General features: G+C 52.7%; 6 protein-coding genes across 6 annotated transcripts; 3 read left to right on the forward strand and 3 right to left on the reverse strand.

Moving 5' to 3' along the window:
- Positions 1 to 3,676: 3,676 nt before the first annotated feature.
- LOC107057535 (feather keratin 1-like) lies at positions 3,677 to 4,845 on the reverse strand. The gene is made up of 2 exons (XM_040653245.1): positions 4,742 to 4,845; positions 3,677 to 4,375 (listed from the first exon to the last, which is right to left on the reverse strand). Exon 2 carries the CDS (start codon positions 4,352 to 4,354, stop codon positions 4,040 to 4,042), a length of 315 nt encoding a protein of 104 aa, XP_040509179.1. The 5' UTR covers positions 4,355 to 4,375; positions 4,742 to 4,845; the 3' UTR covers positions 3,677 to 4,039.
- Positions 4,846 to 7,889: 3,044 nt separating this feature from the next.
- Positions 7,890 to 9,113, forward strand: LOC107057537 (feather keratin 1-like). Its single transcript, XM_015302618.3, has 2 exons — positions 7,890 to 7,996; positions 8,348 to 9,113. Exon 2 carries the CDS (start codon positions 8,369 to 8,371, stop codon positions 8,681 to 8,683), a length of 315 nt encoding a protein of 104 aa, XP_015158104.1. The 5' UTR covers positions 7,890 to 7,996; positions 8,348 to 8,368; the 3' UTR covers positions 8,684 to 9,113.
- A 3,607-nt stretch (positions 9,114 to 12,720) lies between these two features.
- LOC107057539 (feather keratin 1-like) lies at positions 12,721 to 13,887 on the reverse strand. The gene is made up of 2 exons (XM_015302621.3): positions 13,786 to 13,887; positions 12,721 to 13,419 (listed from the first exon to the last, which is right to left on the reverse strand). Exon 2 carries the CDS (start codon positions 13,396 to 13,398, stop codon positions 13,084 to 13,086), a length of 315 nt encoding a protein of 104 aa, XP_015158107.2. The 5' UTR covers positions 13,399 to 13,419; positions 13,786 to 13,887; the 3' UTR covers positions 12,721 to 13,083.
- A 3,046-nt stretch (positions 13,888 to 16,933) lies between these two features.
- LOC107057524 (feather keratin 1-like) lies at positions 16,934 to 18,157 on the forward strand. Its single transcript, XM_015302599.4, has 2 exons — positions 16,934 to 17,040; positions 17,392 to 18,157. The coding sequence occupies exon 2, from the start codon at positions 17,413 to 17,415 to the stop codon at positions 17,725 to 17,727; it is 315 nt and encodes a 104-aa protein (XP_015158085.1). The 5' UTR covers positions 16,934 to 17,040; positions 17,392 to 17,412; the 3' UTR covers positions 17,728 to 18,157.
- A 3,685-nt stretch (positions 18,158 to 21,842) lies between these two features.
- Positions 21,843 to 23,008, reverse strand: LOC121106522 (feather keratin 1-like). The gene is made up of 2 exons (XM_040653247.1): positions 22,907 to 23,008; positions 21,843 to 22,540 (listed from the first exon to the last, which is right to left on the reverse strand). The coding sequence occupies exon 2, from the start codon at positions 22,517 to 22,519 to the stop codon at positions 22,205 to 22,207; it is 315 nt and encodes a 104-aa protein (XP_040509181.1). The 5' UTR covers positions 22,520 to 22,540; positions 22,907 to 23,008; the 3' UTR covers positions 21,843 to 22,204.
- Positions 23,009 to 26,054: 3,046 nt separating this feature from the next.
- On the forward strand, positions 26,055 to 27,278 carry LOC107057556 (feather keratin 1-like). The gene is made up of 2 exons (XM_015302638.2): positions 26,055 to 26,161; positions 26,513 to 27,278. Exon 2 carries the CDS (start codon positions 26,534 to 26,536, stop codon positions 26,846 to 26,848), a length of 315 nt encoding a protein of 104 aa, XP_015158124.1. The 5' UTR covers positions 26,055 to 26,161; positions 26,513 to 26,533; the 3' UTR covers positions 26,849 to 27,278.
- Positions 27,279 to 27,529: the final 251 nt, after the last annotated feature.

Genomic DNA, 27,529 nt, shown 5'->3' on the forward strand with positions numbered 1-27,529 from the left:
TCTGCATCACTCACTCCGCTCTGCAAACACTCCAGGTGCCAGCAGGACATCAGCTGCTCTGGAGACTTCAGAGATAATGTGAGGCACATGTGGACCCATCACCTTTTCCCCACCAGGAGTAACCTGGAACAGTGAGCAGTTGGCTCTCTTAGGGGAGCACTGTCACTAGCAGGTGACAAAGCACTGTCACTATCACTGGCAGGTGTCTACCAGTCCCACAGTGTCCCTGGACTTCAGGTCTAGCTTCACTGCCTCTATGTCCTGACGTGCCGTCTCGGCCTCACTGCACATCCTGCAGCAGGTGGCCACTACTGACCCTGAGTGAGGAGCGGAAAGTCAAAAGTGCAGTCCCTCAGAGGTAGGTGAAGGCCCTTTCTTATTTCTGATCCTAATGAAGGGACTTCTGCTTCACATGTGGAAGATCAGTGTGACGGATAGTCAGTCGGGATGAAAGGGTTCCCGCCTCCAGCCAGGCAGAGGAAATGGATCAACAGAGGGTGGGGAGCAAGTAAGAGTCTGGTGGGTGCTTATGTGCGTGCCAGGTTCACTGTGCTGGCTCGTAGGGCCATTCAGGAGCTCTCCGAGGAGGTGCAGTCTTCCTTTATTACTTGTTACACAGTGCTGAGATCGTCAGAACATAAAAAGTAGCATGAAGAGCAAAGTGAAAAACAGTCTCTGAAGAGCACCGGACATTTTTATGCAGCCTTAATTTGGCTCCTAGTGGTTCACCCAACCCCACTGTCCACCTCACTGAAAAACATGACAAGAAGCAGAGGTACATATAAACACCCCTGAAATGTCTCACTAATTGCTAAGAACAACAGTCAGAACCACTTCCCAGAATGACCACCGAGAAACATCTCTCTCCAAAGACATCACAGCACAGGCTTGAGAGGGGAATGGATAACATGGAGGCACATGGAGGATCTCCAGACATCCCTCCAAACCCTGCAACTCTGTGAATCTCTGACTGATATCATACCCCTGTTTGGTCTCTCGCAGAGCAGTGCGAGCACAGCATCAAGGCTCTCTCCCATCTCACTCCAATTAAGGAATGTACGGTAGAGGAAGGCAAGTAGTAGGGAGGAGGCATCAGTAGGGCAGCTGACCTCAAGAGATCCAAGGGATAGTCCAGGCCACATGCCATTACACTCAGCAAGAAAAGCGGAGGAGAGAGAAGGCAGAGAGGAGATGAGAGTCTCATTATGAATTCGTCTGTCCACCCCAAACACTTCTCAGCCTATGGACTCCCTGCATCCCCAGACGTGGCTGAATATCACTTCCTGATGGGAAGAAGAACATGCCTGGTTTCTCTCTCTTTGCACCCATGCAGCCTCTGCTTGTTTCCCTATTTCACTTGCCTGTAAGTATCTCCATCTCATCTCAACCCCTGAGCCTTCGCTTGCCATTTAAGTTTCTCAGTCCCCTGTTTCTTTCAGGAGGGTGAGTGAGAGGGTGGTCTAGTCAACCACTGTTGGCTATCATTCTGAAACCACCACAGCGGGCAGAAGATTATGATGGGACAACGCATTAGGGGATGGCCCAAACTGGCCCTCGGGATATTGTACGCCACATCAAATTGTGTGCATCAATTAAACCAGGGAGAGTAATTCCCAAAGGAGCCACTCCTCAGAGGTTGGGTCTACCGTTAGGATCTGACAAGTGACTGTCTTTGCATCCCTTCCTTTCCCCCTTTATGTTCTCCTTCTCCTCTTACACTGCATTTATTTTGAGTTCTTTTATTACGTGAGTTCTTCTCATTTGTCCTAGTCCTATTGTAATCTCTATGTTGCACAGGGTGAGGAGCAACCAAGACTCCGGTGGGTTTTTTACTTTGGTTGTTTCTTTGGTTGTTTTTTGTGTACCGGGGACACTGCACTGGCTTATAGGGCCATTCAGGAGCTCTCCAGGGAAGTGCATTGTCCAGCAGCAAAGGCTGCAGAGAGACTTGCAGCCAAGGAAGGGGAGCTGCTGAACTGCCACACGACACAGCTGGCCACCATCACACAGGTTCTGCCACTGCCCACTTGGCAGCTGCCTTGATGCCACGCAGACCTCACGGCACATGCAACTCTCGTACTCTCAACAGCAGAGGCCCACAAGCAGAACCAATATAAAGATAACCCCAACCAAAAACTGTGACCCCCAGTGACACGGTGTTCCCCAGGGGTCGGTGCTGGGGCCTGTCCTCTTCAATATCCTTACTGATGACCTGGATGAGGGCATTGAGTGCACCCTCAGTAAGTTTGCAGGTGACACCAAGCTGGCTGGAACTGTTGATCTCCTGAGGGTAGCGAGGCCCTACAGAGGGATCTGGGAAGGCTGGATAGCTGGGCTGAAGCCAATGGAATGGCATTCAACAAGAGCAAATGCCGGGTCCTGCACTTTGGCCACAGTAACCCCAGGCAGTGCTACAGGCTTGGGGCAGAGGGGCTGGAAGACTGTGTAGAGGGAATGGACCCGGAGGTGTTGATTGGCACTAGACTGAACATGAGCCAGCAGTGTGCCCACGTGGCCAAGAAGGCCAATGGCATCCTGGCTTGTATCAGAAACAGTGTGGCCAGCAGGAACAGGGAAGTAACTGTCGCCCTGTACTCAACACTGGTGAGGCCGCACCTCGAGTACTGTGTCCCGTTTTGGGCCCCTCGCTGTAAGAAAGACATTGAGGCCCTGGAGCGTGTCCAGAGGAGGGCAACAAAGGTGGTGAGGGGTCTGGAGCACAGGCCTTATGAGGAGCAGCTGAAGGAGCTGGGATTGTTCAGTCTAGAGAGGAGGAGGCTCAGGGGAGACCTTACTTGCTCTCTGTAACTACCTGAAGGGAGGCTGTAGTGAGCTGGGGGTCGGCCTCTTCTCTCGTGGGACTACTGATAGGACTAGAGGGAATGGCTTCAAGCTGCGCCAGGGAAGGTTCAGGCTGGACGTTAGGAAATACTACTTCTCTGAAAGGGTGGTCAAGCACTGGAATGGGCTGCCCAGAGAGGTGGTGGAGTCACCGAGCCTGGTGGTGTTCAACGAGCGTTTGGATGTTGTGTTGAGGGACGTGGTTTAGCGAGAACCATTGGTGAAGGGCGAATGGTTGGACTGGATGATCCTGTGGCTCTTTTCCAACCTTAGCGATTCTGTGATTCTATGATTCTATGGTAAGACACCAAAGACACAAAAGGCATCCTGGAATAGAAGAGCAGGAGTGTATCCAGGAGCCCAAATGCTAGAGCATTCACCTTCTGCTCACTTCTCAGACGACTGAATTTGGAACACTGTACTCAACTGTGGACTCTTCAGAAGAAAGACATTGAGCATGTGGAGCAAGTTCTGCTGTGCTCTCTTAAGAGGAAGAGTTTTCCTCCCTGGAAGCTACAGTCTCCACCTTCCTTACCACTGCTGAGTTGATCAGAAAGTATTTGGAACAGCAAAGTGAATCGTAGTCACTGAACAACTTTAGCTTTCCTTACAGAGAGAGAATTAGCCTCCTAGAGGTTCACGCAACTCCACAGCCAAAGTCAGAGAAAAACGTGACAAAAAGCAGTGGTTGGTTCGAGTAAACACTCCTGAGATGTCTTGCCAATTCTTCAGAACAACAGTCAGAACCACTTCCCAGAATAACCACAGAGAAACACCGCAATCCCAAGATATCATGACAGGCGTTATAGGGGAATGGATAACACAGAGGCAACGATTAAGATGCAGTCAACTTTAATGAAGCAAGAACATGGAGGTTGCTCGTGCAGGAATCACCAGGAGCAGATGACAGCCTGCAATGCGTGAAGCTGGTAGATGTTCTGCTGCCTGTCCATCTGAGCTTTCCACAGAAGGTGAAGGGCCACCATGTCCTCCCTACATGGGCTTTGTGAGAATGACTGTCCAGAAGAGAAGATGGTGAGCAGTAACGGCACAGGAAGGAGAAGAGAAACGGAAGAGTGGAAAGGCAGTCACACCTCAACGTTTTTGGTGCGACTGAGCTGGTCCAATGCTCTGTCTCAAGCCCCACAAAGACTTCGTGTGCCCTGGGGATCTTCCTCTAGGGCCATCACCAGCAGCTTTAACAGGGGAAGCACCTCCTGCCACCGTAGCGGCTGCCAAGCCCAGAGAGGCCAAAGCCTCCAGAGGAGATGGGCACACCCTCAGAGCTGAGGATGCTGCCAACGGCAGCGGAGGTGGAGGATCCCACGGCGGTGTTCTGTGGGAAGGAGCTGAGGATGGGTCCGGGCAGGGTCACCACCACGGAAGAGGGCTGGATGAAGACACTGGAGTCCTGGCACTGCCTGACGCAGGGCTCGTTGCAGCTGTTGGCCAGCGGGGTCGGGCCGCAGGGCTGGCAGGGCAGGCGCGGCAGGCACTGGTCGTAGCAGGACATGTCTTGTGTCTGGAGGGGCACCTGTTGGGAGAGAGGGTCGGCAGGACATGGGAGTGAGAGAGGAGCAGCCTGCCATCCCATCAGGAGAGAGCCAAGGCACTGTGCTGGCTGGGGATATGGAGGCTGCGTAAGGAAGCCCTTGGTCTTCTCTTTCCCCATAGCTCCGTAGAAACAGACAAGAGATGCCAGGCACAGGCAGGTCAGAGCCTAGCCTGCTCCTCAGGAGAACTCTGGCAAAACTCAGCACCTCTCCATGTCACTCCTGCTGCCCCCTTTCCCTCTAACAGGGGAAATCTTCTTTCCCAAAACATAGCATAAGATGGAGGCACTTGTGTGTGCAGAGAAATCCCAACAGAAGAAGAGGTTGTGAAAGAGCTTTGGACTCACCTCGTTCCCAGGGAGATGGAGGCAAGACGAGTGGATGACTGAGTGAGGAGTTGGGCCTGCTTTTATACCACTCCTGCACTGCCCCAGGCCCACAGTCACTCTACGCAGACTGTAATTTTCCACGAGACTCACCCCAAATGCAAATTATTCCTCCTAATGGCACAGGTTAGGCTTTTGGTTTCTGTCAACCCTGACATTTCATTTCCTTGTTTCCGACCTTCACAAATTGGCCATAGAGACACCTTTCAAGTTCCAGGATGACAGGCGCAAGGAGTTTCCTTGCAGAAACACGTCACTGTGGGTGAAAGACGCATCCCAAGTGCTGGAGGGATTCCGTGCTACAGGCACAGCACCTGTACCAGGGGAAACGTCATGACCTTATTTGTAACCACCTTATCAGCAAGGAGGGCATATTGTCCTGTCAGTGCAGCCCTGTCCTGGACACTCAGAGCCTTCTTTGCCTGGGAACTCATTCGGCCCTTTTCTCTCCTTGCTCATCTCTCTGAAACGGCAGGTGGGCAGTTCTGCTGCCTTGCAAATGCCTTTCCACTCAAAGGCATTTGTTCTGGGAACACGTTTGAGTGTTTGCTTGACTGATGATTCCACTCTCATGACAGGGTCTGGGGTCATCAGCCAACCCATGCCATCAGCCCTTTGATGTAGGTAGAACACTGCCTTCCCGAGCCCTGTTTTTACCCAACAAGCCCCATGGAATCTGGTCTCTAGAGTAGATGGCTGTGCTGATTTTCTGGACAGAGCCTAGATTCCCCTCTTCTCAGGAATGGATTCTCCATATTTGAGTAGGATTCTTCCCAGAGTGGTGTTGCGGCCTGCAAACAACACGCCTGCCGGGGAGGCCTCACGCCAAAAGGGTGGCTCATGGCCAGTCCAAAATTAGATTCAACATTGCCATCTCTCAGGAGAGACTCTTCAGGAAGCCTGGCTTCTATACATATTCTCCTGCGCTTTTGGAGCGCGTCCCAGCTCCCCCCATGTCTGCAGGGCAGGAAAGTGTTTTGCTCATGCAGCAAGGATACCTTGCCTGCTTCATGGCGTCGGGGAGAACTGTTGTAACTGTGATCTTCTTGATCACATCCGTTCCACACACGTCCCCAGCTACCCAACTGTGCCAGGACCCAGCAGTCCTTGCTCATTAGAGGAGAGGACACATGCTGCCCCAGCAGAGCTGTTCTTTGGTCTGGCTGAGGAGGGCTTACTCGGACCGTTCCTCAACAGCTTCACTACGACCATCTTATTGAGGACAGTGTCAAAAGCCTTACAGAACTCCAGCAAGAATATATCCCGTTCTCTTCCCCGCCCACCAGGCTATTTCACTGTAGACACTTATCAGCTTGATCAGGCCGTGACTTCTCCACAGTAAATCCATGCTGATTACTGTATCTGATACATTCGTCCTTCACGTACCGGGAAACCGTTTTCAGGAGGCACTGCTCCAGCAGCTCCATACAACTGAAAACGTACAGTCCCTTAGCTCCCTCGCTCCTCCTTCTTGGTCTTCTTAAAGCAGGAGTGACATGCACTTTCCCCCAGGCTTTGGGACACTTCTCCCAGTCACCAGCCTTTGTTTACAAGAGTGCGTGGACAGCTCCCTCAGCACTCATGGGCGCATCTTACCGTGGGACGGATGAGCCTAATGTGTTAAAACTATCCACTTTTCTCAAGCCTTCCTTGTCCCAAAGGAACATCTTGAAAGCTCCAGTTTTTCAGCCTGGCCCCTGAGCCATGGGATTCCTGAAAGCCACACTTGCTGGATGAGAAAGAAACAAAGAAGACAATCAGGACCACAGCATTTTTGCTGTCCCCAGTAAACAGGTCTCCTGTGGACTTCAGGAGAACGCCCACATATTCTCTTATTTTCCTTCAACCACTGAGACCCCTGTTGAAGCCTTTTTGGTTGCCCTTGATGTCCTTTGCCAGACTGAATTCCGTCAGGCCTTTAGCTTCCCTCACCTTGATCTCTGGCTGGACAGACACTATGGCTGTCTTCCTCTCAGGTTACACATCTTTGCTACCATCCTCCAGAGGGTTCATAATCCTGAGATTGTGTTTGGCCAACGATTTTTTGTTCCACAATGCAGGCCTCCTGACCCTTTCATCTGACGGCCTCTTTCTTGGGATACCTCGCTCCTGAGCTTCCAGGAGGTGATCCTTCTGCATTAACCAGCTTCCTTGGGCTCCTCTGCCCTCCAGGATCCTCTCTCTGAATATTCCACCAATTAAATTCCTGAAAAGGCCAAAGTCTGCTCTCCAGAATTCCAGGTTTGTGAGCTTGCTGTGTCCTCGTGGCTGCCTTTAGGTCATTGACCACCAGCATTTCATAGAGACTGAAGCCAGTGCTGCCTTTCACATTCACATTCAACATAAGCCCATCCTACTCAGCGAGGCTGGGGTCCTGAAAAACACCACTTCTCAGAGCTCTGTCATTTGGAGAAGGAAGCTAGTGTCAAATCAGACAACGAATCTCCCTGAGCGCTTGCAAATGCCCTGCTGAGTTGTCCGTCCAGCACTTACCATGGTGGCTGGACATTTGGAACCTGCTGCACAATGGCCAGTGACTGTGGGATTAGAGAGAGAGGATGGGAGTAGAGAGAACCACGTAGCACGTATGTAAGGAAGAGAAGCCTTAGGTGTATGGCTTTTAGTGCTGCGAGGAGATGCTTCTCTTCTGACTTCTACCCGTCCTTGATTCCATCCTCCAGAGGCTTCATATTTTTCTTTTTGAGTTTGGCCAGCAGCTTTCTTTTCCCCCATGCAGGCCGCCTGACACTTTTACCTGACGGAAATCTTGGCGGCTGGGGGTTCTGAGCTTGCTGCACAATGGCCAGTTACTGTCAGATTTGAGTGAGAGGCAGGGAGATGAGAGAACCATGTGGCGTGTCTGTAAGGACGAGAAGGTGCTAGGCTGCAGCCTGTAGGGCCATGGGGAGATGGTTCTCTTCCTACTAAGGGAGTTGCCAACCATTCCTTGGGTCCCCCACACGAGCACTTGACAAAAACTTTCTTGGCCAAATAGTCATGACAGGAATGAGGAAATTAAATGGCAGAGCTGATGGAAACAAAAAGCAGAACCTGTGCCATTAGGAAGGATTATTTGCATTTGAGGTGAGTCTCTTGGAAAATTACTGCTTGCTTAGAGTGACTGCTGGCCTGAGGCAGCACACAAGCAGTATAAAAGTGGGCCCATCCCCTCTCTCTCTCATCCACTTCTCTTGCCTCCATCTCCCTGGGGACGAGGTGAGTCTGACGCCCTTTCACCATCCCCTCTTTCTCCGCAGTTTCTCTGCTCATGCAAGAGTCTTCATCCTACGTTGAGCCTTGGCATGGCAGCAAGAACTGGGAGAGGGCAGGGGGCAGCAAGTGGGGTATCTTGGCTGAGAGGTCTCCTGAAGCACAGGCAAGGCACTGACCTGCCTGTGCCTGGCCGCTGCTGGCAGGACCACTGGGGCCACAGGGAAGGAGAAGACCACAGCCTTCCTTACAGGGCCCCATTATCCCCAGCCAGCACAGTGCCTTGGCTCTCTCCTGATGGGATGGCAGGCTGCTCCTCTCTCACTCCCGTGTCCTGCCGACCCTCTCTCCTGACAGGTGCCTCTCCAGACACAAGACATGTCCTGCTACGACCAGTGCCTGCCGCGCCTGCCCTGCCAGCCCTGCGGCCCGACCCCGCTGGCCAACAGCTGCAACGAGCCCTGCGTCAGGCAGTGCCAGGACTCCAATGTCTTCATCCAGCCCTCTCCCGTGGTGGTGACCCTGCCCGGACCCATCCTCAGCTCCTTCCCGCAGAACACCGCCGTGGGATCCTCCACCTCCGCTGCCGTTGGCAGCATCCTCAGCTCTGAGGGTGTGCCCATCTCCTCTGGAGGCTTTGGCCTCTCTGGGCTTGGCAGCCGCTACGGTGGCAGGCGGTGCTTCCCCTGCTAAAGCTGCTGGCGGCGGCCCTGGAGAAAGACCACCCGGGACCCAGAAGGTATTGACAGACCTGCAGTGGAGCATCGGGATCTTGTTTTCATAGGATCCAAGCTACGCCAATACCTCTTGCAAATGAACAGCTCCAACATGGACTCTCAGGAAGCATTGTCCATGTCTGCCTTTCCCCCCTTCCGCTCTTTCCCTTTCCTCCCGATGCCTAGTTTTTCACCTATGCCCCGCTGGTCTCTCAAGCCCAGGAATCCAGCCTGGGGAGGACATGCTGGCCCTTCTCCCGCTGTGGAAAAGGCAGATGGACAGCTGGTGGGACGTCCACCATGGCCACACAGGGCCGACTCTGTCCCTGGTTATTCCTGCACGTTGGCCACCCCTTGGAGCAATTTTCTTCTCCTCTTTTGACTCAATAAAATTGTGCTGCATCTCAGTCTGTGCCTCTGCATCACTCACTCCGCTCTGCAAACACTCCAGGTGCCAGCAGGACATCAGCTGCTCTGGAGACTTCAGAGATAATGTGAGGCACATGTGGACCCATCACCTTTTCCCCACCAGGAGTAACCTGGAACAGTGAGCAGTTGGCTCTCTTAGGGGAGCACTGTCACTAGCAGGTGACAAAGCACTGTCACTATCACTGGCAGGTGTCTACCAGTCCCACAGTGTCCCTGGACTTCAGGTCTAGCTTCACTGCCTCTATGTCCTGACGTGCCGTCTCGGCCTCACTGCACATCCTGCAGCAGGTGGCCACTACTGACCCTGAGTGAGGAGCGGAAAGTCAAAAGTGCAGTCCCTCAGAGGTAGGTGAAGGCCCTTTCTTATTTCTGATCCTAATGAAGGGACTTCTGCTTCACATGTGGAAGATCAGTGTGACGGATAGTCAGTCGGGATGAAAGGGTTCCCACCTCCAGCCAGGCAGAGGAAATGGATCAACAGAGGGTGGGGAGCAAGTAAGAGTCTGGTGGGTGCTTATGTGCGTGCCAGGTTCACTGTGCTGGCTCGTAGGGCCATTCAGGAGCTCTCCGAGGAGGTGCAGTCTTCCTTTATTACTTGTTACACAGTGCTGAGATCGTCAGAACATAAAAAGTAGCATGAAGAGCAAAGTGAAAAACAGTCTCTGAAGAGCACCGGACATTTTTATGCAGCCTTAATTTGGCTCCTAGTGGTTCACCCAACCCCACTGTCCACCTCACTGAAAAACATGACAAGAAGCAGAGGTACATATAAACACCCCTGAAATGTCTCACTAATCGCTAAGAACAACAGTCAGAACCACTTCCCAGAATGACCACCGAGAAACATCTCTCTCCAAAGACATCACAGCACAGGCTTGAGAGGGGAATGGATAACATGGAGGCACATGGAGGATCTCCAGACATCCCTCCAAACCCTGCAACTCTGTGAATCTCTGACTGATATCATACCCCTGTTTGGTCTCTCGCAGAGCAGTGCGAGCACAGCATCAAGGCTCTCTCCCATCTCACTCCAATTAAGGAATGTACGGTGGAGGAAGGCAAGTAGTAGGGAGGAGGCATCAGTAGGGCAGCTGACCTCAAGAGATCCAAGGGATAGTCCAGGCCACATGCCATTACACTCAGCAAGAAAAGCGGAGGAGAGAGAAGGCAGAGAGGAGATGAGAGTCTCATTATGAATTCGTCTGTCCACCCCAAACACTTCTCAGCCTATGGACTCCCTGCATCCCCAGACGTGGCTGAATATCACTTCCTGATGGGAAGAAGAACATGCCTGGTTTCTCTCTCTTTGCACCCATGCAGCCTCTGCTTGTTTCCCTATTTCACTTGCCTGTAAGTATCTCCATCTCATCTCAACCCCTGAGCCTTCGCTTGCCATTTAAGTTTCTCAGTCCCCTGTTTCTTTCAGGAGGGTGAGTGAGAGGGTGGTCTAGTCAACCACTGTTGGCTATCATTCTGAAACCACCACAGCGGGCAGAAGATTATGATGGGACAACGCATTAGGGGATGGCCCAAACTGGCCCTCGGGATATTGTACTCCACATCAAATTGTGTGCATCAATTAAACCAGGGAGAGTAATTCCCAAAGGAGCCTCTCCTCAGAGGTTGGGTCTACCGTTAGGATCTGACAAGTGACTGTCTTTGCATCCCTTCCTTTCCCCCTTTATGTTCTCCTTCTCCTCTTACACTGCATTTATTTTGAGTTCTTTTATTACGTGAGTTCTTCTCATTTGTCCTAGTCCTATTGTAATCTCTATGTTGCACAGGGTGAGGAGCAACCAAGACTCCGGTGGGTTTTTTACTTTGGTTGTTTCTTTGGTTGTTTTTTGTGTACCGGGGACACTGCACTGGCTTATAGGGCCATTCAGGAGCTCTCCAGGGAAGTGCATTGTCCAGCAGCAAAGGCTGCAGAGAGACTTGCAGCCAAGGAAGGGGAGCTGCTGAACTGCCACACGACACAGCTGGCCACCATCACACATGTTCTGCCACTGCCCACTTGGCAGCTGCCTTGATGCCACGCAGACCTCACGGCACATGCAACTCTCGTACTCTCAACAGCAGAGGCCCACAAGCAGAACCAATATAAAGATAACCCCAACCAAAAACTGTGACCCCCAGTGACACGGTGTTCCCCAGGGGTCGGTGCTGGGGCCTGTCCTCTTCAATATCCTTACTGATGACCTGGATGAGGGCAGTGAGTGCACCCTCAGTAAGTTTGCAGGTGACACCAAGCTGGCTGGAACTGCTGATCTCCTGAGGGTAGCGAGGCCCTACAGAGGGATCTGGGAAGGCTGGATAGCTGGGCTGAAGCCCATGGGATGGCATTCAACAAGAGCAAATGCCGGGTCCTGCACTTTGGCCACAGTAACCCCAGGCAGTGCTACAGGCTTGGGGCAGAGGGGCTGGAAGACTGTGTAGAGGGAATGGACCCGGAGGTGTTGATTGGCACTAGACTGAACATGAGCCAGCAGTGTGCCCACGTGGCCAAGAAGGCCAATGGCATCCTGGCTTGTATCAGAAACAGTGTGGCCAGCAGGAACAGGGAAGTAACTGTCGCCCTGTACTCAGCACTGGTGAGGCCGCACCTCGAGTACTGTGTCCCGTTTTGGGCCCCTCGCTGTAAGAAAGACATTGAGGCCCTGGAGCGTGTCCAGAGGAGGGCAACAAAGGTGGTGAGGGGTCTGGCGCAGAGGCCTTATGAGGAGCAGCTGAAGGAGCTGGGATTGTTCAGTCTAGAGAGGAGGAGGCTCAGGGGAGACCTTACTTGCTCTCTGTAACTACCTGAAGGGAGGTTGTAGTGAGCTGGGGGTCGGCCTCTTCTCTCGTGTGACTACTGATAGGACTAGAGGGAATGGCTTCAAGCTGCGCCAGGGAAGGTTCAGGCTGGACGTTAGGAAATACTACTTCTCTGAAAGGGTGGGCAAGCACTGGAATGGGCTGCCCAGAGAGGTGGTGGAGTCACCGAGCCTGGTGGTGTTCAACGAGCGTTTGGATGTTGTGTTGAGGGACGTGGTTTAGCGAGAACCATTGGTGAAGGGCGAATGGTTGGACTGGATGATCCTGTGGCTCTTTTCCAACCTTAGCGATTCTGTGATTCTATGACTCTATTCACCTTCTGCTCACTTCTCAGACGACTGAATTTGGAACACTGTACTCAACTGTGGACTCTTCAGAAGAAAGACATTGAGCATGTGGAGCAAGTTCTGCTGTGCTCTCTTAAGAGGAAGAGTTTTCCTCCCTGGAAGCTACAGTCTCCACCTTCCTTACCACTGCTGAGTTGATCAGAAAGTATTTGGAACAGCAAAGTGAATCGTAGTCACTGAACAACTTTAGCTTTCCTTACAGAGAGAGAATTAGCCTCCTAGAGGTTCACGCAACTCCACAGCCAAAGTCAGAGAAAAACGTGACAAAAAGCAGTGGTTGGTTCAAGTAAACACTCCTGAGATGTCTTGCCAATTCTTCAGAACAACAGTCAGAACCACTTCCCAGAATAACCACAGAGAAACACCGCAATCCCAAGATATCATGACAGGCGTTATAGGGGAATGGATAACACAGAGGCAACGATTAAGATGCAGTCAACTTTAATGAAGCAAGAACATGGAGGTTGCTCGTGCAGGAATCACCAGGAGCAGATGACAGCCTGCAATGCGTGAAGCTGGTAGATGTTCTGCTGCCTGTCCATCTGAGCTTTCCACAGAAGGTGAAGGGCCACCATGTCCTCCCTACATGGGCTTTGTGAGAATGACTGTCCAGAAGAGAAAATGGTGAGCAGAAACGGCACAGGAAGGAGAAGAGAAACGGAAGAGTGGAAAGGCAGTCACACCTCAACGTTTTTGGTGCGACTGAGCTGGTCCAATGCTCTGTCTCAAGCCCCACAAAGACTTCGTGTGCCCTGGGGATCTTCCTCTAGGGCCATCACCAGCAGCTTTAGCAGGGGAAGCACCTCCTGCCACCGTAGCGGCTGCCAAGCCCAGAGAGGCCAAAGCCTCCGGAGGAGATGGGCACACCCTCAGAGCTGAGGATGCTGCCAACGGCAGCGGAGGTGGAGGATCCCACGGCGGTGTTCTGCGGGAAGGAGCTGAGGATGGGTCCGGGCAGGGTCACCACCACGGAAGAGGGCTGGATGAAGACATTGGAGTCCTGGCACTGCCTGACGCAGGGCTCGTTGCAGCTGTTGGCCAGCGGGGTCGGGCCGCAGGGCTGGCAGGGCAGGCGCGGCAGGCACTGGTCGTAGCAGGACATGTCTTGTGTCTGGAGGGGCACCTGTTGGGAGAGAGGGTCGGCAGGACATGGGAGTGAGAGAGGAGCAGCCTGCCATCCCATCAGGAGAGAGCCAAGGCACTGTGCTGGCTGGGGATATGGAGGCTGCGTAAGGAAGCCCTTGGTCTTCTCTTTCCCCATAGCTCCGTAGAAACAGACAAGAGATGCCAGGCACAGGCAGGTCAGTGCCTAGCCTGCTCCTCAGGAGAACTCTGGCAAAACTCAGCACCTCTCCATGTCACTCCTGCTGCCCCCTTTCCCTCTAACAGGGGAAATCTTCTTTCCCAAAACATAGCATAAGATGGAGGCACTTGTGTGTGCAGAGAAATCCCAACAGAAGAAGAGGTTGTGAAAGAGCTTTGGACTCACCTCGTTCCCAGGGAGATGGAGGCAAGACGAGTGGATGACTGAGTGAGGAGTTGGGCCTGCTTTTATACCACTCCTGCACTGCCCCAGGCCCACAGTCACTCTACACAGACTGTAATTTTCCACGAGACTCACCCCAAATGCAAATTATTCCTCCTAATGGCACAGGTTAGGCTTTTGGTTTCTGTCAACCCTGACATTTCATTTCCTTGTTTCCGACCTTCACAAATTGGCCATAGAGACACCTTTCAAGTTCCAGGATGACAGGCGCAAGGAGTTTCCTTGCAAAAACACGTCACTGTGGGTGAAAGACGCATCCCAAGTGCTGGAGGGATTCCGTGCTACAGGCACAGCACCTGTACCAGGGGAAACGTCATGAACTTATTTGTAACCACCTTATCAGCAAGGAGGGCATATTGTCCTGTCAGTGCAGCCCTGTCCTGGACACTCAGAGCCTTCTTTGCCTGGGAACTCATTCAGCCCTTTTCTCTCCTTGCTCATCTCTCTGAAACGGCAGGTGGGCAGTTCTGCTGCCTTGCAAATGCCTTTCCACTCAAAGGCATTTGTTCTGGGAACACGTTTGAGTGTTTGCTTGACTGATGATTCCACTCTCATGACAGGGTCTGGGGTCATCAGCCAACCCATGCCATCAGCCCTTTGATGTAGGTAGAACACTGCCTTCCCGAGCCCTGTTTTTACCCAACAAGCCCCATGGAATCTGGTCTCTAGAGTAGATGGCTGTGCTGATTTTCTGGACAGAGCCTAGATTCCCCTCTTCTCAGGAATGGATTCTCCGTATTTGAGTAGGATTCTTCCCAGAGTGGTGTTGCGGCCTGCAAACAACACGCCTGCTGGGGAGGCCTCACGCCAAAAGGGTGGCTCATGGCCAGTCCAAAATTAGATTCAACATTGCCATCTCTCAGGAGAGACTCTTCAGGAAGCCTGGCTTCTATACATATTCTCCTGCGCTTTTGGAGCGCGTCCCAGCTCCCCCCATGTCTGCAGGGCAGGAAAGTGTTTTGCTCATGTAGCAAGGATACCTTGCCTGCTTCATGGCGTCGGGGAGAACTGTTGTAACTGTGATCTTCTTGATCACATCCGTTCCACACACGTCCCCAGCTACCCAACTGTGCCAGGACCCAGCAGTCCTTGCTCATTAGAGGAGAGGACACATGCTGCCCCAGCAGAGCTGTTCTTTGGTCTGGCTGAGGAGGGCTTACTCAGACCGTTCCTCAACAGCTTCACTACGACCATCTTATTGAGGACAGTGTCAGAAGCCTTACAGAACTCCAGCAAGAATATATCCCGTTCTCTTCCCCGCCCACCAGGCTATTTCACTGTAGACACTTATCAGCTTGATCAGGCTGTGACTTCTCCACAGTAAATCCATGCTGATTACTGTATCTGATACATTCGTCCTTCACGTACCGGGAAACCGTTTTCAGGAGGCACTGCTCCAGCAGCTCCATACGACTGAAAACGTACAGTCCCTTAGCTCCCTCGCTCCTCCTTCTTGGTCTTCTTAAAGCAGGAGTGACATGCACTTTCCCCCAGGCTTTGGGACACTTCTCCCAGTCACCAGCCTTTGTTTACAAGAGTGCGTGGACAGCTCCCTCAGCACTCATGGGCGCATCTTACCGTGGGACGGATGAGCCTAATGTGTTAAAACTATCCACTTTTCTCAAGCCTTCCTTGTCCCAAAGGAACATCTTGAAAGCTCCAGTTTTTCAGCCTGGCCCCTGAGCCATGGGATTCCTGAAAGCCACACTTGCTGGATGAGAAAGAAACAAAGAAGACAATCAGGACCACAGCATTTTTGCTGTCCCCAGTAAACAGGTCTCCTGTGGACTTCAGGAGAACGCCCACATATTCTCTTATTTTCCTTCAACCACTGAGACCCCTGTTGAAGCCTTTTTGGTTGCCCTTGATGTCCTTTGCCAGACTGAATTCCGTCAGGCCTTTAGCTTCCCTCACCTTGATCTCTGGCTGGACAGACACTATGGCTGTCTTCCTCTCAGGTTACACATCTTTGCTACCATCCTCCAGAGGGTTCATAATCCTGAGATTGTGTTTGGCCAACGATTTTTTGTTCCACAATGCAGGCCTCCTGACCCTTTCATCTGACGGCCTCTTTCTTGGGATACCTCGCTCCTGAGCTTCCAGGAGGTGATCCTTCTGCATTAACCAGCTTCCTTGGGCTCCTCTGCCCTCCAGGATCCTCTCTCTGAATATTCCACCAATTAAATTCCTGAAAAGGCCAAAGTCTGCTCTCCAGAATTCCAGGTTTGTGAGCTTGCTGTGTCCTCGTGGCTGCCTTTAGGTCATTGACCACCAGCATTTCATAGAGACTGAAGCCAGTGCTGCCTTTCACATTCACATTCAACATAAGCCCATCCTACTCAGCGAGGCTGGGGTCCTGAAAAACACCACTTCTCAGAGCTCTGTCATTTGGAGAAGGAAGCTAGTGTCAAATCAGACAACGAATCTCCCTGAGCGCTTGCAAATGCCCTGCTGAGTTGTCCGTCCAGCACTTACCATGGTGGCTGGACATTTGGAACCTGCTGCACAATGGCCAGTGACTGTGGGATTAGAGAGAGAGGATGGGAGTAGAGAGAACCACGTAGCACGTATGTAAGGAAGAGAAGCCTTAGGTGTATGGCTTTTAGTGCTGCGAGGAGATGCTTCTCTTCTGACTTCTACCCGTCCTTGATTCCATCCTCCAGAGGCTTCATATTTTTCTTTTTGAGTTTGGCCAGCAGCTTTCTTTTCCCCCATGCAGGCCGCCTGACACTTTTACCTGACGGAAATCTTGGCGGCTGGGGGTTCTGAGCTTGCTGCACAATGGCCAGTTACTGTCAGATTTGAGTGAGAGGCAGGGAGATGAGAGAACCATGTGGCGTGTCTGTAAGGACGAGAAGGTGCTAGGCTGCAGCCTGTAGGGCCATGGGGAGATGGTTCTCTTCCTACTAAGGGAGTTGCCAACCATTCCTTGGGTCCCCCACACGAGCACTTGACAAAAACTTTCTTGGCCAAATAGTCATGACAGGAATGAGGAAATTAAATGGCAGAGCTGATGGAAACAAAAAGCAGAACCTGTGCCATTAGGAAGGATTATTTGCATTTGAGGTGAGTCTCTTGGAAAATTACTGCTTGCTTAGAGTGACTGCTGGCCTGAGGCAGCACACAAGCAGTATAAAAGTGGGCCCATCCCCTCTCTCTCTCATCCACTTCTCTTGCCTCCATCTCCCTGGGGACGAGGTGAGTCTGACGCCCTTTCACCATCCCCTCTTTCTCCGCAGTTTCTCTGCTCATGCAAGAGTCTTCATCCTACGTTGAGCCTTGGCATGGCAGCAAGAACTGGGAGAGGGCAGGGGGCAGCAAGTGGGGTATCTTGGCTGAGAGGTCTCCTGAAGCACAGGCAAGGCACTGACCTGCCTGTGCCTGGCCGCTGCTGGCAGGACCACTGGGGCCACAGGGAAGGAGAAGACCACAGCCTTCCTTACAGGGCCCCATTATCCCCAGCCAGCACAGTGCCTTGGCTCTCTCCTGATGGGATGGCAGGCTGCTCCTCTCTCACTCCCGTGTCCTGCCGACCCTCTCTCCCAACAGGTGCCTCTCCAGACACAAGACATGTCCTGCTACGACCAGTGCCTGCCGCGCCTGCCCTGCCAGCCCTGCGGCCCGACCCCGCTGGCCAACAGCTGCAACGAGCCCTGCGTCAGGCAGTGCCAGGACTCCAATGTCTTCATCCAGCCCTCTCCCGTGGTGGTGACCCTGCCCGGACCCATCCTCAGCTCCTTCCCACAGAACACCGCCGTGGGATCCTCCACCTCCGCTGCCGTTGGCAGCATCCTCAGCTCTGAGGGTGTGCCCATCTCCTCTGGAGGCTTTGGCCTCTCTGGGCTTGGCAGCCGCTACGGTGGCAGGCGGTGCTTCCCCTGCTAAAGCTGCTGGCGGCGGCCCTGGAGAAAGACCACCCGGGACCCAGAAGGTATTGACAGACCTGCAGTGGAGCATCGGGATCTTGTTTTCATAGGATCCAAGCTACGCCAATACCTCTTGCAAATGAACAGCTCCAACATGGACTCTCAGGAAGCATTGTCCATGTCTGCCTTTCCCCCCTTCCGCTCTTTCCCTTTCCTCCCGATGCCTAGTTTTTCACCTATGCCCCGCTGGTCTCTCAAGCCCAGGAATCCAGCCTGGGGAGGACATGCTGGCCCTTCTCCCGCTGTGGAAAAGGCAGATGGACAGCTGGTGGGACGTCCACCATGGCCACACAGGGCCAACTCTGTCCCTGGTTATTCCTGCACGTTGGCCACCCCTTGGAGCAATTTTCTTCTCCTCTTTTGACTCAATAAAATTGTGCTGCATCTCAGACTGTGCCTCTGCATCACTCACTCCGCTCTGCAAACACTCCAGGTGCCAGCAGGACATCAGCTGCTCTGGAGACTTCAGAGATAATGTGAGGCACATGTGGACCCATCACCTTTTCCCCACCAGGAGTAACCTGGAACAGTGAGCAGTTGGCTCCCTTAGGGGAGCACTGTCACTAGCAGGTGACAAAGCACTGTCACTATCACTGGCAGGTGTCTACCAGTCCCACAGTGTCCCTGGCCTTCAGGTCTAGCTTCACTGCCTCTATGTCCTGACGTGCCGTCTCGGCCTCACTGCACATCCTGCAGCAGGTGGCCACTACTGACCCTGAGTGAGGAGCGGAAAGTCAAAAGTGCAGTCCCTCAGAGGTAGGTGAAGGCCCTTTCTTATTTCTGATCCTAATGAAGGGACTTCTGCTTCACATGTGGAAGATCAGTGTGACGGATAGTCAGTCGGGATGAAAGGGTTCCCGCCTCCAGCCAGGCAGAGGAAATGGATCAACAGAGGGTGGGGAGCAAGTAAGAGTCTGGTGGGTGCTTATGTGCGTGCCAGGTTCACTGTGCTGGCTCGTAGGGCCATTCAGGAGCTCTCCGAGGAGGTGCAGTCTTCCTTTATTACTTGTTACACAGTGCTGAGATCGTCAGAACATAGAAAGTAGAATGAAGATCAAAGTGAAAGGCAGTCTCTGAAGAGCGCCGGATATTTTTATGCAGCCTTAATTTGGCTCCTAGTGGTTCACCCAACCCCACTGTCCACCTCACTGAAAAACATGACAAGAAGCAGAGGTACATATAAACACCCCTGAAATGTCTCACTAATCGCTAAGAACAACAGTCAGAACCACTTCCCAGAATGACCACCGAGAAACATCTCTCTCCAAAGACATCACAGCACAGGCTTGAGAGGGGAATGGATAACATGGAGGCACATGGAGGATCTCCAGACATCCCTCCAAACCCTGCAACTCTGTGAATCTCTGACTGATATCATACCCCTGTTTGGTCTCTCGCAGAGCAGTGCGAGCACAGCATCAAGGCTCTCTCCCATCTCACTCCAATTAAGGAATGTACGGTGGAGGAAGGCAAGTAGTAGGGAGGAGGCATCAGTAGGGCAGCTGACCTCAAGAGATCCAAGGGATAGTCCAGGCCACATGCCATTACACTCAGCAAGAAAAGCGGAGGAGAGAGAAGGCAGAGAGGAGATGAGAGTCTCATTATGAATTCGTCTGTCCACCCCAAACACTTCTCAGCCTACGGACTCCCTGCATCCCCAGACGTGGCTGAATATCACTTCCTGATGGGAAGAAGAACATGCCTGGTTTCTCTCTCTTTGCACCCATGCAGCCTCTGCTTGTTTCCCTATTTCACTTGCCTGTAAGTATCTCCATCTCATCTCAACCCCTGAGCCTTCGCTTGCCATTTAAGTTTCTCAGTCCCCTGTTTCTTTCAGGAGGGTGAGTGAGAGGGTGGTCTAGTCAACCACTGTTGGCTATCATTCTGAAACCACCACAACGGGCAGAAGATTATGATGGGACAACGCATTAGGGGATGGCCCAAACTGGCCCTCGGGATATTGTACGCCACATCAAATTGTGTGCATCAATTAAACCAGGGAGAGTAATTCCCAAAGGAGCCTCTCCTCAGAGGTTGGGTCTACCGTTAGGATCTGACAAGTGACTGTCTTTGCATCCCTTCCTTTCCCCCTTTATGTTCTCCTTCTCCTCTTACACTGCATTTATTTTGAGTTCTTTTATTACGTGAGTTCTTCTCATTTGTCCTAGTCCTATTGTAATCTCTATGTTGCACAGGGTGAGGAGCAACCAAGACTCCGGTGGGTTTTTTACTTTGGTTGTTTCTTTGGTTGTTTTCTGTGTACCGGGGACACTGCACTGGCTTATAGGGCCATTCAGGAGCTCTCCAGGGAAGTGCATTGTCCAGCAGCAAAGGCTGCAGAGAGACTTGCAGCCAAGGAAGGGGAGCTGCTGAACTGCCACACGACACAGCTGGCCACCATCACACAGGTTCTGCCACTGCCCACTTGGCAGCTGCCTTGATGCCACGCAGACCTCACGGCACATGCAACTCTCGTACTCTCAACAGCAGAGGCCCACAAGCAGAACCAATATAAAGATAACCCCAACCAAAAACTGTGACCCCCAGTGACACGGTGTTCCCCAGGGGTCGGTGCTGGGGCCTGTCCTCTTCAATATCCTTACTGATGACCTGGATGAGGGCAGTGAGTGCACCCTCAGTAAGTTTGCAGGTGACACCAAGCTGGCTGGAACTGCTGATCTCCTGAGGGTAGCGAGGCCCTACAGAGGGATCTGGGAAGGCTGGATAGCTGGGCTGAAGCCCATGGGATGGCATTCAACAAGAGCAAATGCTGGGTCCTGCACTTTGGCCACAGTAACCCCAGGCAGTGCTACAGGCTTGGGGCAGAGGGGCTGGAAGACTGTGTAGAGGGAATGGACCCGGAGGTGTTGATTGGCACTAGACTGAACATGAGCCAGCAGTGTGCCCACGTGGCCAAGAAGGCCAATGGCATCCTGGCTTGTATCAGAAACAGTGTGGCCAGCAGGAACAGGGAAGTAACTGTCGCCCTGTACTCAGCACTGGTGAGGCCGCACCTCGAGTACTGTGTCCCGTTTTGGGCCCCTCGCTGTAAGAAAGACATTGAGGCCCTGGAGCGTGTCCAGAGGAGGGCAACAAAGGTGGTGAGGGGTCTGGCGCAGAGGCCTTATGAGGAGCAGCTGAAGGAGCTGGGATTGTTCAGTCTAGAGAGGAGGAGGCTCAGGGGAGACCTTACTTGCTCTCTGTAACTACCTGAAGGGAGGTTGTAGTGAGCTGGGGGTCGGCCTCTTCTCTCGTGTGACTACTGATAGGACTAGAGGGAATGGCTTCAAGCTGCGCCAGGGAAGGTTCAGGCTGGACGTTAGGAAATACTACTTCTCTGAAAGGGTGGTCAAGCACTGGAATGGGCTGCCCAGAGAGGTGGTGGAGTCACCGAGCCTGGTGGTGTTCAACGAGCGTTTGGATGTTGTGTTGAGGGACGTGGTTTAGCGAGAACCATTGGTGAAGGGCGAATGGTTGGACTGGATGATCCTGTGGCTCTTTTCCAACCTTAGCGATTCTGTGATTCTATGATTCTATGGTAAGACACCAAAGACACAAAAGGCATCCTGGAATAGAAGAGCAGGAGTGTATCCAGGAGCCCAAATGCTAGAGCATTCACCTTCTGCTCACTTCTCAGACGACTGAATTTGGAACACTGTACTCAACTGTGGACTCTTCAGAAGAAAGACATTGAGCATGTGGAGCAAGTTCTGCTGTGCTCTCTTAAGAGGAAGAGTTTTCCTCCCTGGAAGCTACAGTCTCCACCTTCCTTACCACTACTGAGTTGATCAGAAAGTATTTGGAACAGCAAAGTGAATCGTAGTCACTGAACAACTTTAGCTTTCCTTACAGAGAGAGAATTAGCCTCCTAGAGGTTCACGCAACTCCACAGCCAAAGTCAGAGAAAAACGTGACAAAAAGCAGTGGTTGGTTCAAGTAAACACTCCTGAGATGTCTTGCCAATTCTTCAGAACAACAGTCAGAACCACTTCCCAGAATAACCACAGAGAAACACCGCAATCCCAAGATATCATGACAGGCGTTATAGGGGAATGGATAACACAGAGGCAACGATTAAGATGCAGTCAACTTTAATGAAGCAAGAACATGGAGGTTGCTCGTGCAGGAATCACCAGGAGCAGATGACAGCCTGCAATGCGTGAAGCTGGTAGATGTTCTGCTGCCTGTCCATCTGAGCTTTCCACAGAAGGTGAAGGGCCACCATGTCCTCCCTACATGGGCTTTGTGAGAATGACTGTCCAGAAGAGAAATGGTGAGCAGTAACGGCACAGGAAGGAGAAGAGAAACGGAAGAGTGGAAAGGCAGTCACACCTCAACGTTTTTGGTGCGACTGAGCTGGTCCAATGCTCTGTCTCAAGCCCCACAAAGACTTCGTGTGCCCTGGGGATCTTCCTCTAGGGCCATCACCAGCAGCTTTAGCAGGGGAAGCACCTCCTGCCACCGTAGCGGCTGCCAAGCCCAGAGAGGCCAAAGCCTCCGGAGGAGATGGGCACACCCTCAGAGCTGAGGATGCTGCCAACGGCAGCGGAGGTGGAGGATCCCACGGCGGTGTTCTGCGGGAAGGAGCTGAGGATGGGTCCGGGCAGGGTCACCACCACGGAAGAGGGCTGGATGAAGACATTGGAGTCCTGGCACTGCCTGACGCAGGGCTCGTTGCAGCTGTTGGCCAGCGGGGTCGGGCCGCAGGGCTGGCAGGGCAGGCGCGGCAGGCACTGGTCGTAGCAGGACATGTCTTGTGTCTGGAGGGGCACCTGTTGGGAGAGAGGGTCGGCAGGACATGGGAGTGAGAGAGGAGCAGCCTGCCATCCCATCAGGAGAGAGCCAAGGCACTGTGCTGGCTGGGGATATGGAGGCTGCATAAGGAAGCCCTTGGTCTTCTCTTTCCCCATAGCTCCGTAGAAACAGACAAGAGATGCCAGGCACAGGCAGGTCAGTGCCTAGCCTGCTCCTCAGGAGAACTCTGGCAAAACTCAGCACCTCTCCATGTCACTCCTGCTGCCCCCTTTCCCTCTAACAGGGGAAATCTTCTTTCCCAAAACACAGCATAAGATGGAGGCACTTGTGTGTGCAGAGAAATCCCAACAGAAGAAGAGGTTGTGAAAGAGCTTTGGACTCACCTCGTTCCCAGGGAGATGGAGGCAAGACGAGTGGATGACTGAGTGAGGAGTTGGGCCTGCTTTTATACCACTCCTGCACTGCCCCAGGCCCACAGTCACTCTACGCAGACTGTAATTTTCCACGAGACTCACCCCAAATGCAAATTATTCCTCCTAATGGCACAGGTTAGGCTTTTGGTTTCTGTCAACCCTGACATTTCATTTCCTTGTTTCCGACCTTCACAAATTGGCCATAGAGACACCTTTCAAGTTCCAGGATGACAGGCGCAAGGAGTTTCCTTGCAAAAACACGTCACTGTGGGTGAAAGACGCATCCCAAGTGCTGGAGGGATTCCGTGCTACAGGCACAGCACCTGTACCAGGGGAAACGTCATGAACTTATTTGTAACCACCTTATCAGCAAGGAGGGCATATTGTCCTGTCAGTGCAGCCCTGTCCTGGACACTCAGAGCCTTCTTTGCCTGGGAACTCATTCAGCCCTTTTCTCTCCTTGCTCATCTCTCTGAAACGGCAGGTGGGCAGTTCTGCTGCCTTGCAAATGCCTTTCCACTCAAAGGCATTTGTTCTGGGAACACGTTTGAGTGTTTGCTTGACTGATGATTCCACTCTCATGACAGGGTCTGGGGTCATCAGCCAACCCATGCCATCAGCTATTTGATGTAGGTAGAACACTGCCTTCCCGAGCCCTGTTTTTACCCAACAAGCCCCATGGAATCTGGTCTCTAGAGTAGATGGCTGTGCTGATTTTCTGGACAGAGCCTAGATTCCCCTCTTCTCAGGAATGGATTCTCCGTATTTGAGTAGGATTCTTCCCAGAGTGGTGTTGCGGCCTGCAAACAACACGCCTGCTGGGGAGGCCTCACGCCAAAAGGGTGGCTCATGGCCAGTCCAAAATTAGATTCAACATTGCCATCTCTCAGGAGAGACTCTTCAGGAAGCCTGGCTTCTATACATATTCTCCTGCGCTTTTGGAGCGCGTCCCAGCTCCCCCCATGTCTGCAGGGCAGGAAAGTGTTTTGCTCATGCAGCAAGGATACCTTGCCTGCTTCATGGCGTCGGGGAGAACTGTTGTAACTGTGATCTTCTTGATCACATCCGTTCCACACACGTCCCCAGCTACCCAACTGTGCCAGGACCCAGCAGTCCTTGCTCATTAGAGGAGAGGACACATGCTGCCCCAGCAGAGCTGTTCTTTGGTCTGGCTGAGGAGGGCTTACTCAGACCGTTCCTCAACAGCTTCACTACGACCATCTTATTGAGGACAGTGTCAGAAGCCTTACAGAACTCCAGCAAGAATATATCCCGTTCTCTTCCCCGCCCACCAGGCTATTTCACTGTAGACACTTATCAGCTTGATCAGGCCGTGACTTCTCCACAGTAAATCCATGCTGATTACTGTATCTGATACATTCGTCCTTCACGTACCGGGAAACCGTTTTCAGGAGGCACTGCTCCAGCAGCTCCATACGACTGAAAACGTACAGTCCCTTAGCTCCCTCGCTCCTCCTTCTTGGTCTTCTTAAAGCAGGAGTGACATGCACTTTCCCCCAGGCTTTGGGACACTTCTCCCAGTCACCAGCCTTTGTTTACAAGAGTGCGTGGACAGCTCCCTCAGCACTCATGGGCGCATCTTACCGTGGGACGGATGAGCCTAATGTGTTAAAACTATCCACTTTTCTCAAGCCTTCCTTGTCCCAAAGGAACATCTTGAAAGCTCCAGTTTTTCAGCCTGGCCCCTGAGCCATGGGATTCCTGAAAGCCACACTTGCTGGATGAGAAAGAAACAAAGAAGACAATCAGGACCACAGCATTTTTGCTGTCCCCAGTAAACAGGTCTCCTGTGGACTTCAGGAGAACGCCCACATATTCTCTTATTTTCCTTCAACCACTGAGACCCCTGTTGAAGCCTTTTTGGTTGCCCTTGATGTCCTTTGCCAGACTGAATTCCGTCAGGCCTTTAGCTTCCCTCACCTTGATCTCTGGCTGGACAGACACTATGGCTGTCTTCCTCTCAGGTTACACATCTTTGCTACCATCCTCCAGAGGGTTCATAATCCTGAGATTGTGTTTGGCCAACGATTTTTTGTTCCACAATGCAGGCCTCCTGACCCTTTCATCTGACGGCCTCTTTCTTGGGATACCTCGCTCCTGAGCTTCCAGGAAGTGATCCTTCTGCATTAACCAGCTTCCTTGGGCTCCTCTGCCCTCCAGGATCCTCTCTCTGAATATTCCACCAATTAAATTCCTGAAAAGGCCAAAGTCTGCTCTCCAGAATTCCAGGTTTGTGAGCTTGCTGTGTCCTCGTGGCTGCCTTTAGGTCATTGACCACCAGCATTTCATAGAGACTGAAGCCAGTGCTGCCTTTCACATTCACATTCAACATAAGCCCATCCTACTCAGCGAGGCTGGGGTCCTGAAAAACACCACTTCTCAGAGCTCTGTCATTTGGAGAAGGAAGCTAGTGTCAAATCAGACAACGAATCTCCCTGAGCGCTTGCAAATGCCCTGCTGAGTTGTCCGTCCAGCACTTACCATGGTGGCTGGACATTTGGAACCTGCTGCACAATGGCCAGTGACTGTGGGATTAGAGAGAGAGGATGGGAGTAGAGAGAACCACGTAGCACGTATGTAAGGAAGAGAAGCCTTAGGTGTATGGCTTTTAGTGCTGCGAGGAGATGCTTCTCTTCTGACTTCTACCCGTCCTTGATTCCATCCTCCAGAGGCTTCATATTTTTCTTTTTGAGTTTGGCCAGCAGCTTTCTTTTCCCCCATGCAGGCCGCCTGACACTTTTACCTGACGTAAATCTTGGCGGCTGGAGGTTCTGAGCTTGCTGCACAATGGCCAGTTACTGTCAGATTTGAGTGAGAGGCAGGGAGATGAGAGAACCATGTGGCGTGTCTGTAAGGACGAGAAGGTGCTAGGCTGCAGACTGTAGGGCCATGGGGAGATGGTTCTCTTCCTACTAAGGGAGTTGCCAACCATTCCTTGGGTCCCCCACACGAGCACTTGACAAAAACTTTCTTGGCCAAATAGTCATGACAGGAATGAGGAAATTAAATGGCAGAGCTGATGGAAACAAAAAGCAGAACCTGTGCCATTAGGAAGGATTATTTGCATTTGAGGTGAGTCTCTTGGAAAATTACTGCTTGCTTAGAGTGACTGCTGGCCTGAGGCAGCACACAAGCAGTATAAAAGTGGGCCCATCCCCTCTCTCTCTCATCCACTTCTCTTGCCTCCATCTCCCTGGGGACGAGGTGAGTCTGACGCCCTTTCACCATCCCCTCTTTCTCCGCAGTTTCTCTGCTCATGCAAGAGTCTTCATCCTACGTTGAGCCTTGGCATGGCAGCAAGAACTGGGAGAGGGCAGGGGGCAGCAAGTGGGGTATCTTGGCTGAGAGGTCTCCTGAAGCACAGGCAAGGCACTGACCTGCCTGTGCCTGGCCGCTGCTGGCAGGACCACTGGGGCCACAGGGAAGGAGAAGACCACAGCCTTCCTTACAGGGCCCCATTATCCCCAGCCAGCACAGTGCCTTGGCTCTCTCCTGATGGGATGGCAGGCTGCTCCTCTCTCACTCCCGTGTCCTGCCGACCCTCTCTCCTGACAGGTGCCTCTCCAGACACAAGACATGTCCTGCTACGACCAGTGCCTGCCGCGCCTGCCCTGCCAGCCCTGCGGCCCGACCCCGCTGGCCAACAGCTGCAACGAGCCCTGCGTCAGGCAGTGCCAGGACTCCAATGTCTTCATCCAGCCCTCTCCCGTGGTGGTGACCCTGCCCGGACCCATCCTCAGCTCCTTCCCGCAGAACACCGCCGTGGGATCCTCCACCTCCGCTGCCGTTGGCAGCATCCTCAGCTCTGAGGGTGTGCCCATCTCCTCTGGAGGCTTTGGCCTCTCTGGGCTTGGCAGCCGCTACGGTGGCAGGCGGTGCTTCCCCTGCTAAAGCTGCTGGCGGCGGCCCTGGAGAAAGACCACCCGGGACCCAGAAGGTATTGACAGACCTGCAGTGGAGCATCGGGATCTTGTTTTCATAGGATCCAAGCTACGCCAATACCTCTTGCAAATGAACAGCTCCAACATGGACTCTCAGGAAGCATTGTCCATGTCTGCCTTTCCCCCCTTCCGCTCTTTCCCTTTCCTCCCGATGCCTAGTTTTTCACCTATGCCCCGCTGGTCTCTCAAGCCCAGGAATCCAGCCTGGGGAGGACATGCTGGCCCTTCTCCCGCTGTGGAAAAGGCAGATGGACAGCTGGTGGGACGTCCACCATGGCCACACAGGGCCGACTCTGTCCCTGGTTATTCCTGCACGTTGGCCACCCCTTGGAGCAATTTTCTTCTCCTCTTTTGACTCAATAAAATTGTGCTGCATCTCAGTCTGTGCCTCTGCATCACTCACTCCGCTCTGCAAACACTCCAGGTGCCAGCAGGACATCAGCTGCTCTGGAGACTTCAGAGATAATGTGAGGCACATGTGGACCCATCACCTTTTCCCCACCAGGAGTAACCTGGAACAGTGAGCAGTTGGCTCCCTTAGGGGAGCACTGTCACTAGCAGGTGACAAAGCACTGTCACTATCACTGGCAGGTGTCTACCAGTCCCACAGTGTCCCTGGCCTTCAGGTCTA

Source organism: Gallus gallus, chromosome 27 (genome assembly GCF_016699485.2).
Source record: "Gallus gallus isolate bGalGal1 chromosome 27, bGalGal1.mat.broiler.GRCg7b, whole genome shotgun sequence".
Lineage (NCBI taxonomy): Eukaryota > Metazoa > Chordata > Aves > Galliformes > Phasianidae > Gallus > Gallus gallus.

Excerpts from the sequence above, each read along its gene's own strand:
- LOC107057535 (XM_040653245.1), bottom strand. The coding sequence starts at position 4,354 with ATGTCCTGCTACGACCAGTGCCTGCCGCGCCTGCCCTGCCAGCCCTGC.
- LOC107057537 (XM_015302618.3), top strand. The coding sequence starts at position 8,369 with ATGTCCTGCTACGACCAGTGCCTGCCGCGCCTGCCCTGCCAGCCCTGC.
- LOC107057539 (XM_015302621.3), bottom strand. The coding sequence starts at position 13,398 with ATGTCCTGCTACGACCAGTGCCTGCCGCGCCTGCCCTGCCAGCCCTGC.
- LOC107057524 (XM_015302599.4), top strand. The coding sequence starts at position 17,413 with ATGTCCTGCTACGACCAGTGCCTGCCGCGCCTGCCCTGCCAGCCCTGC.
- LOC121106522 (XM_040653247.1), bottom strand. The coding sequence starts at position 22,519 with ATGTCCTGCTACGACCAGTGCCTGCCGCGCCTGCCCTGCCAGCCCTGC.
- LOC107057556 (XM_015302638.2), top strand. The coding sequence starts at position 26,534 with ATGTCCTGCTACGACCAGTGCCTGCCGCGCCTGCCCTGCCAGCCCTGC.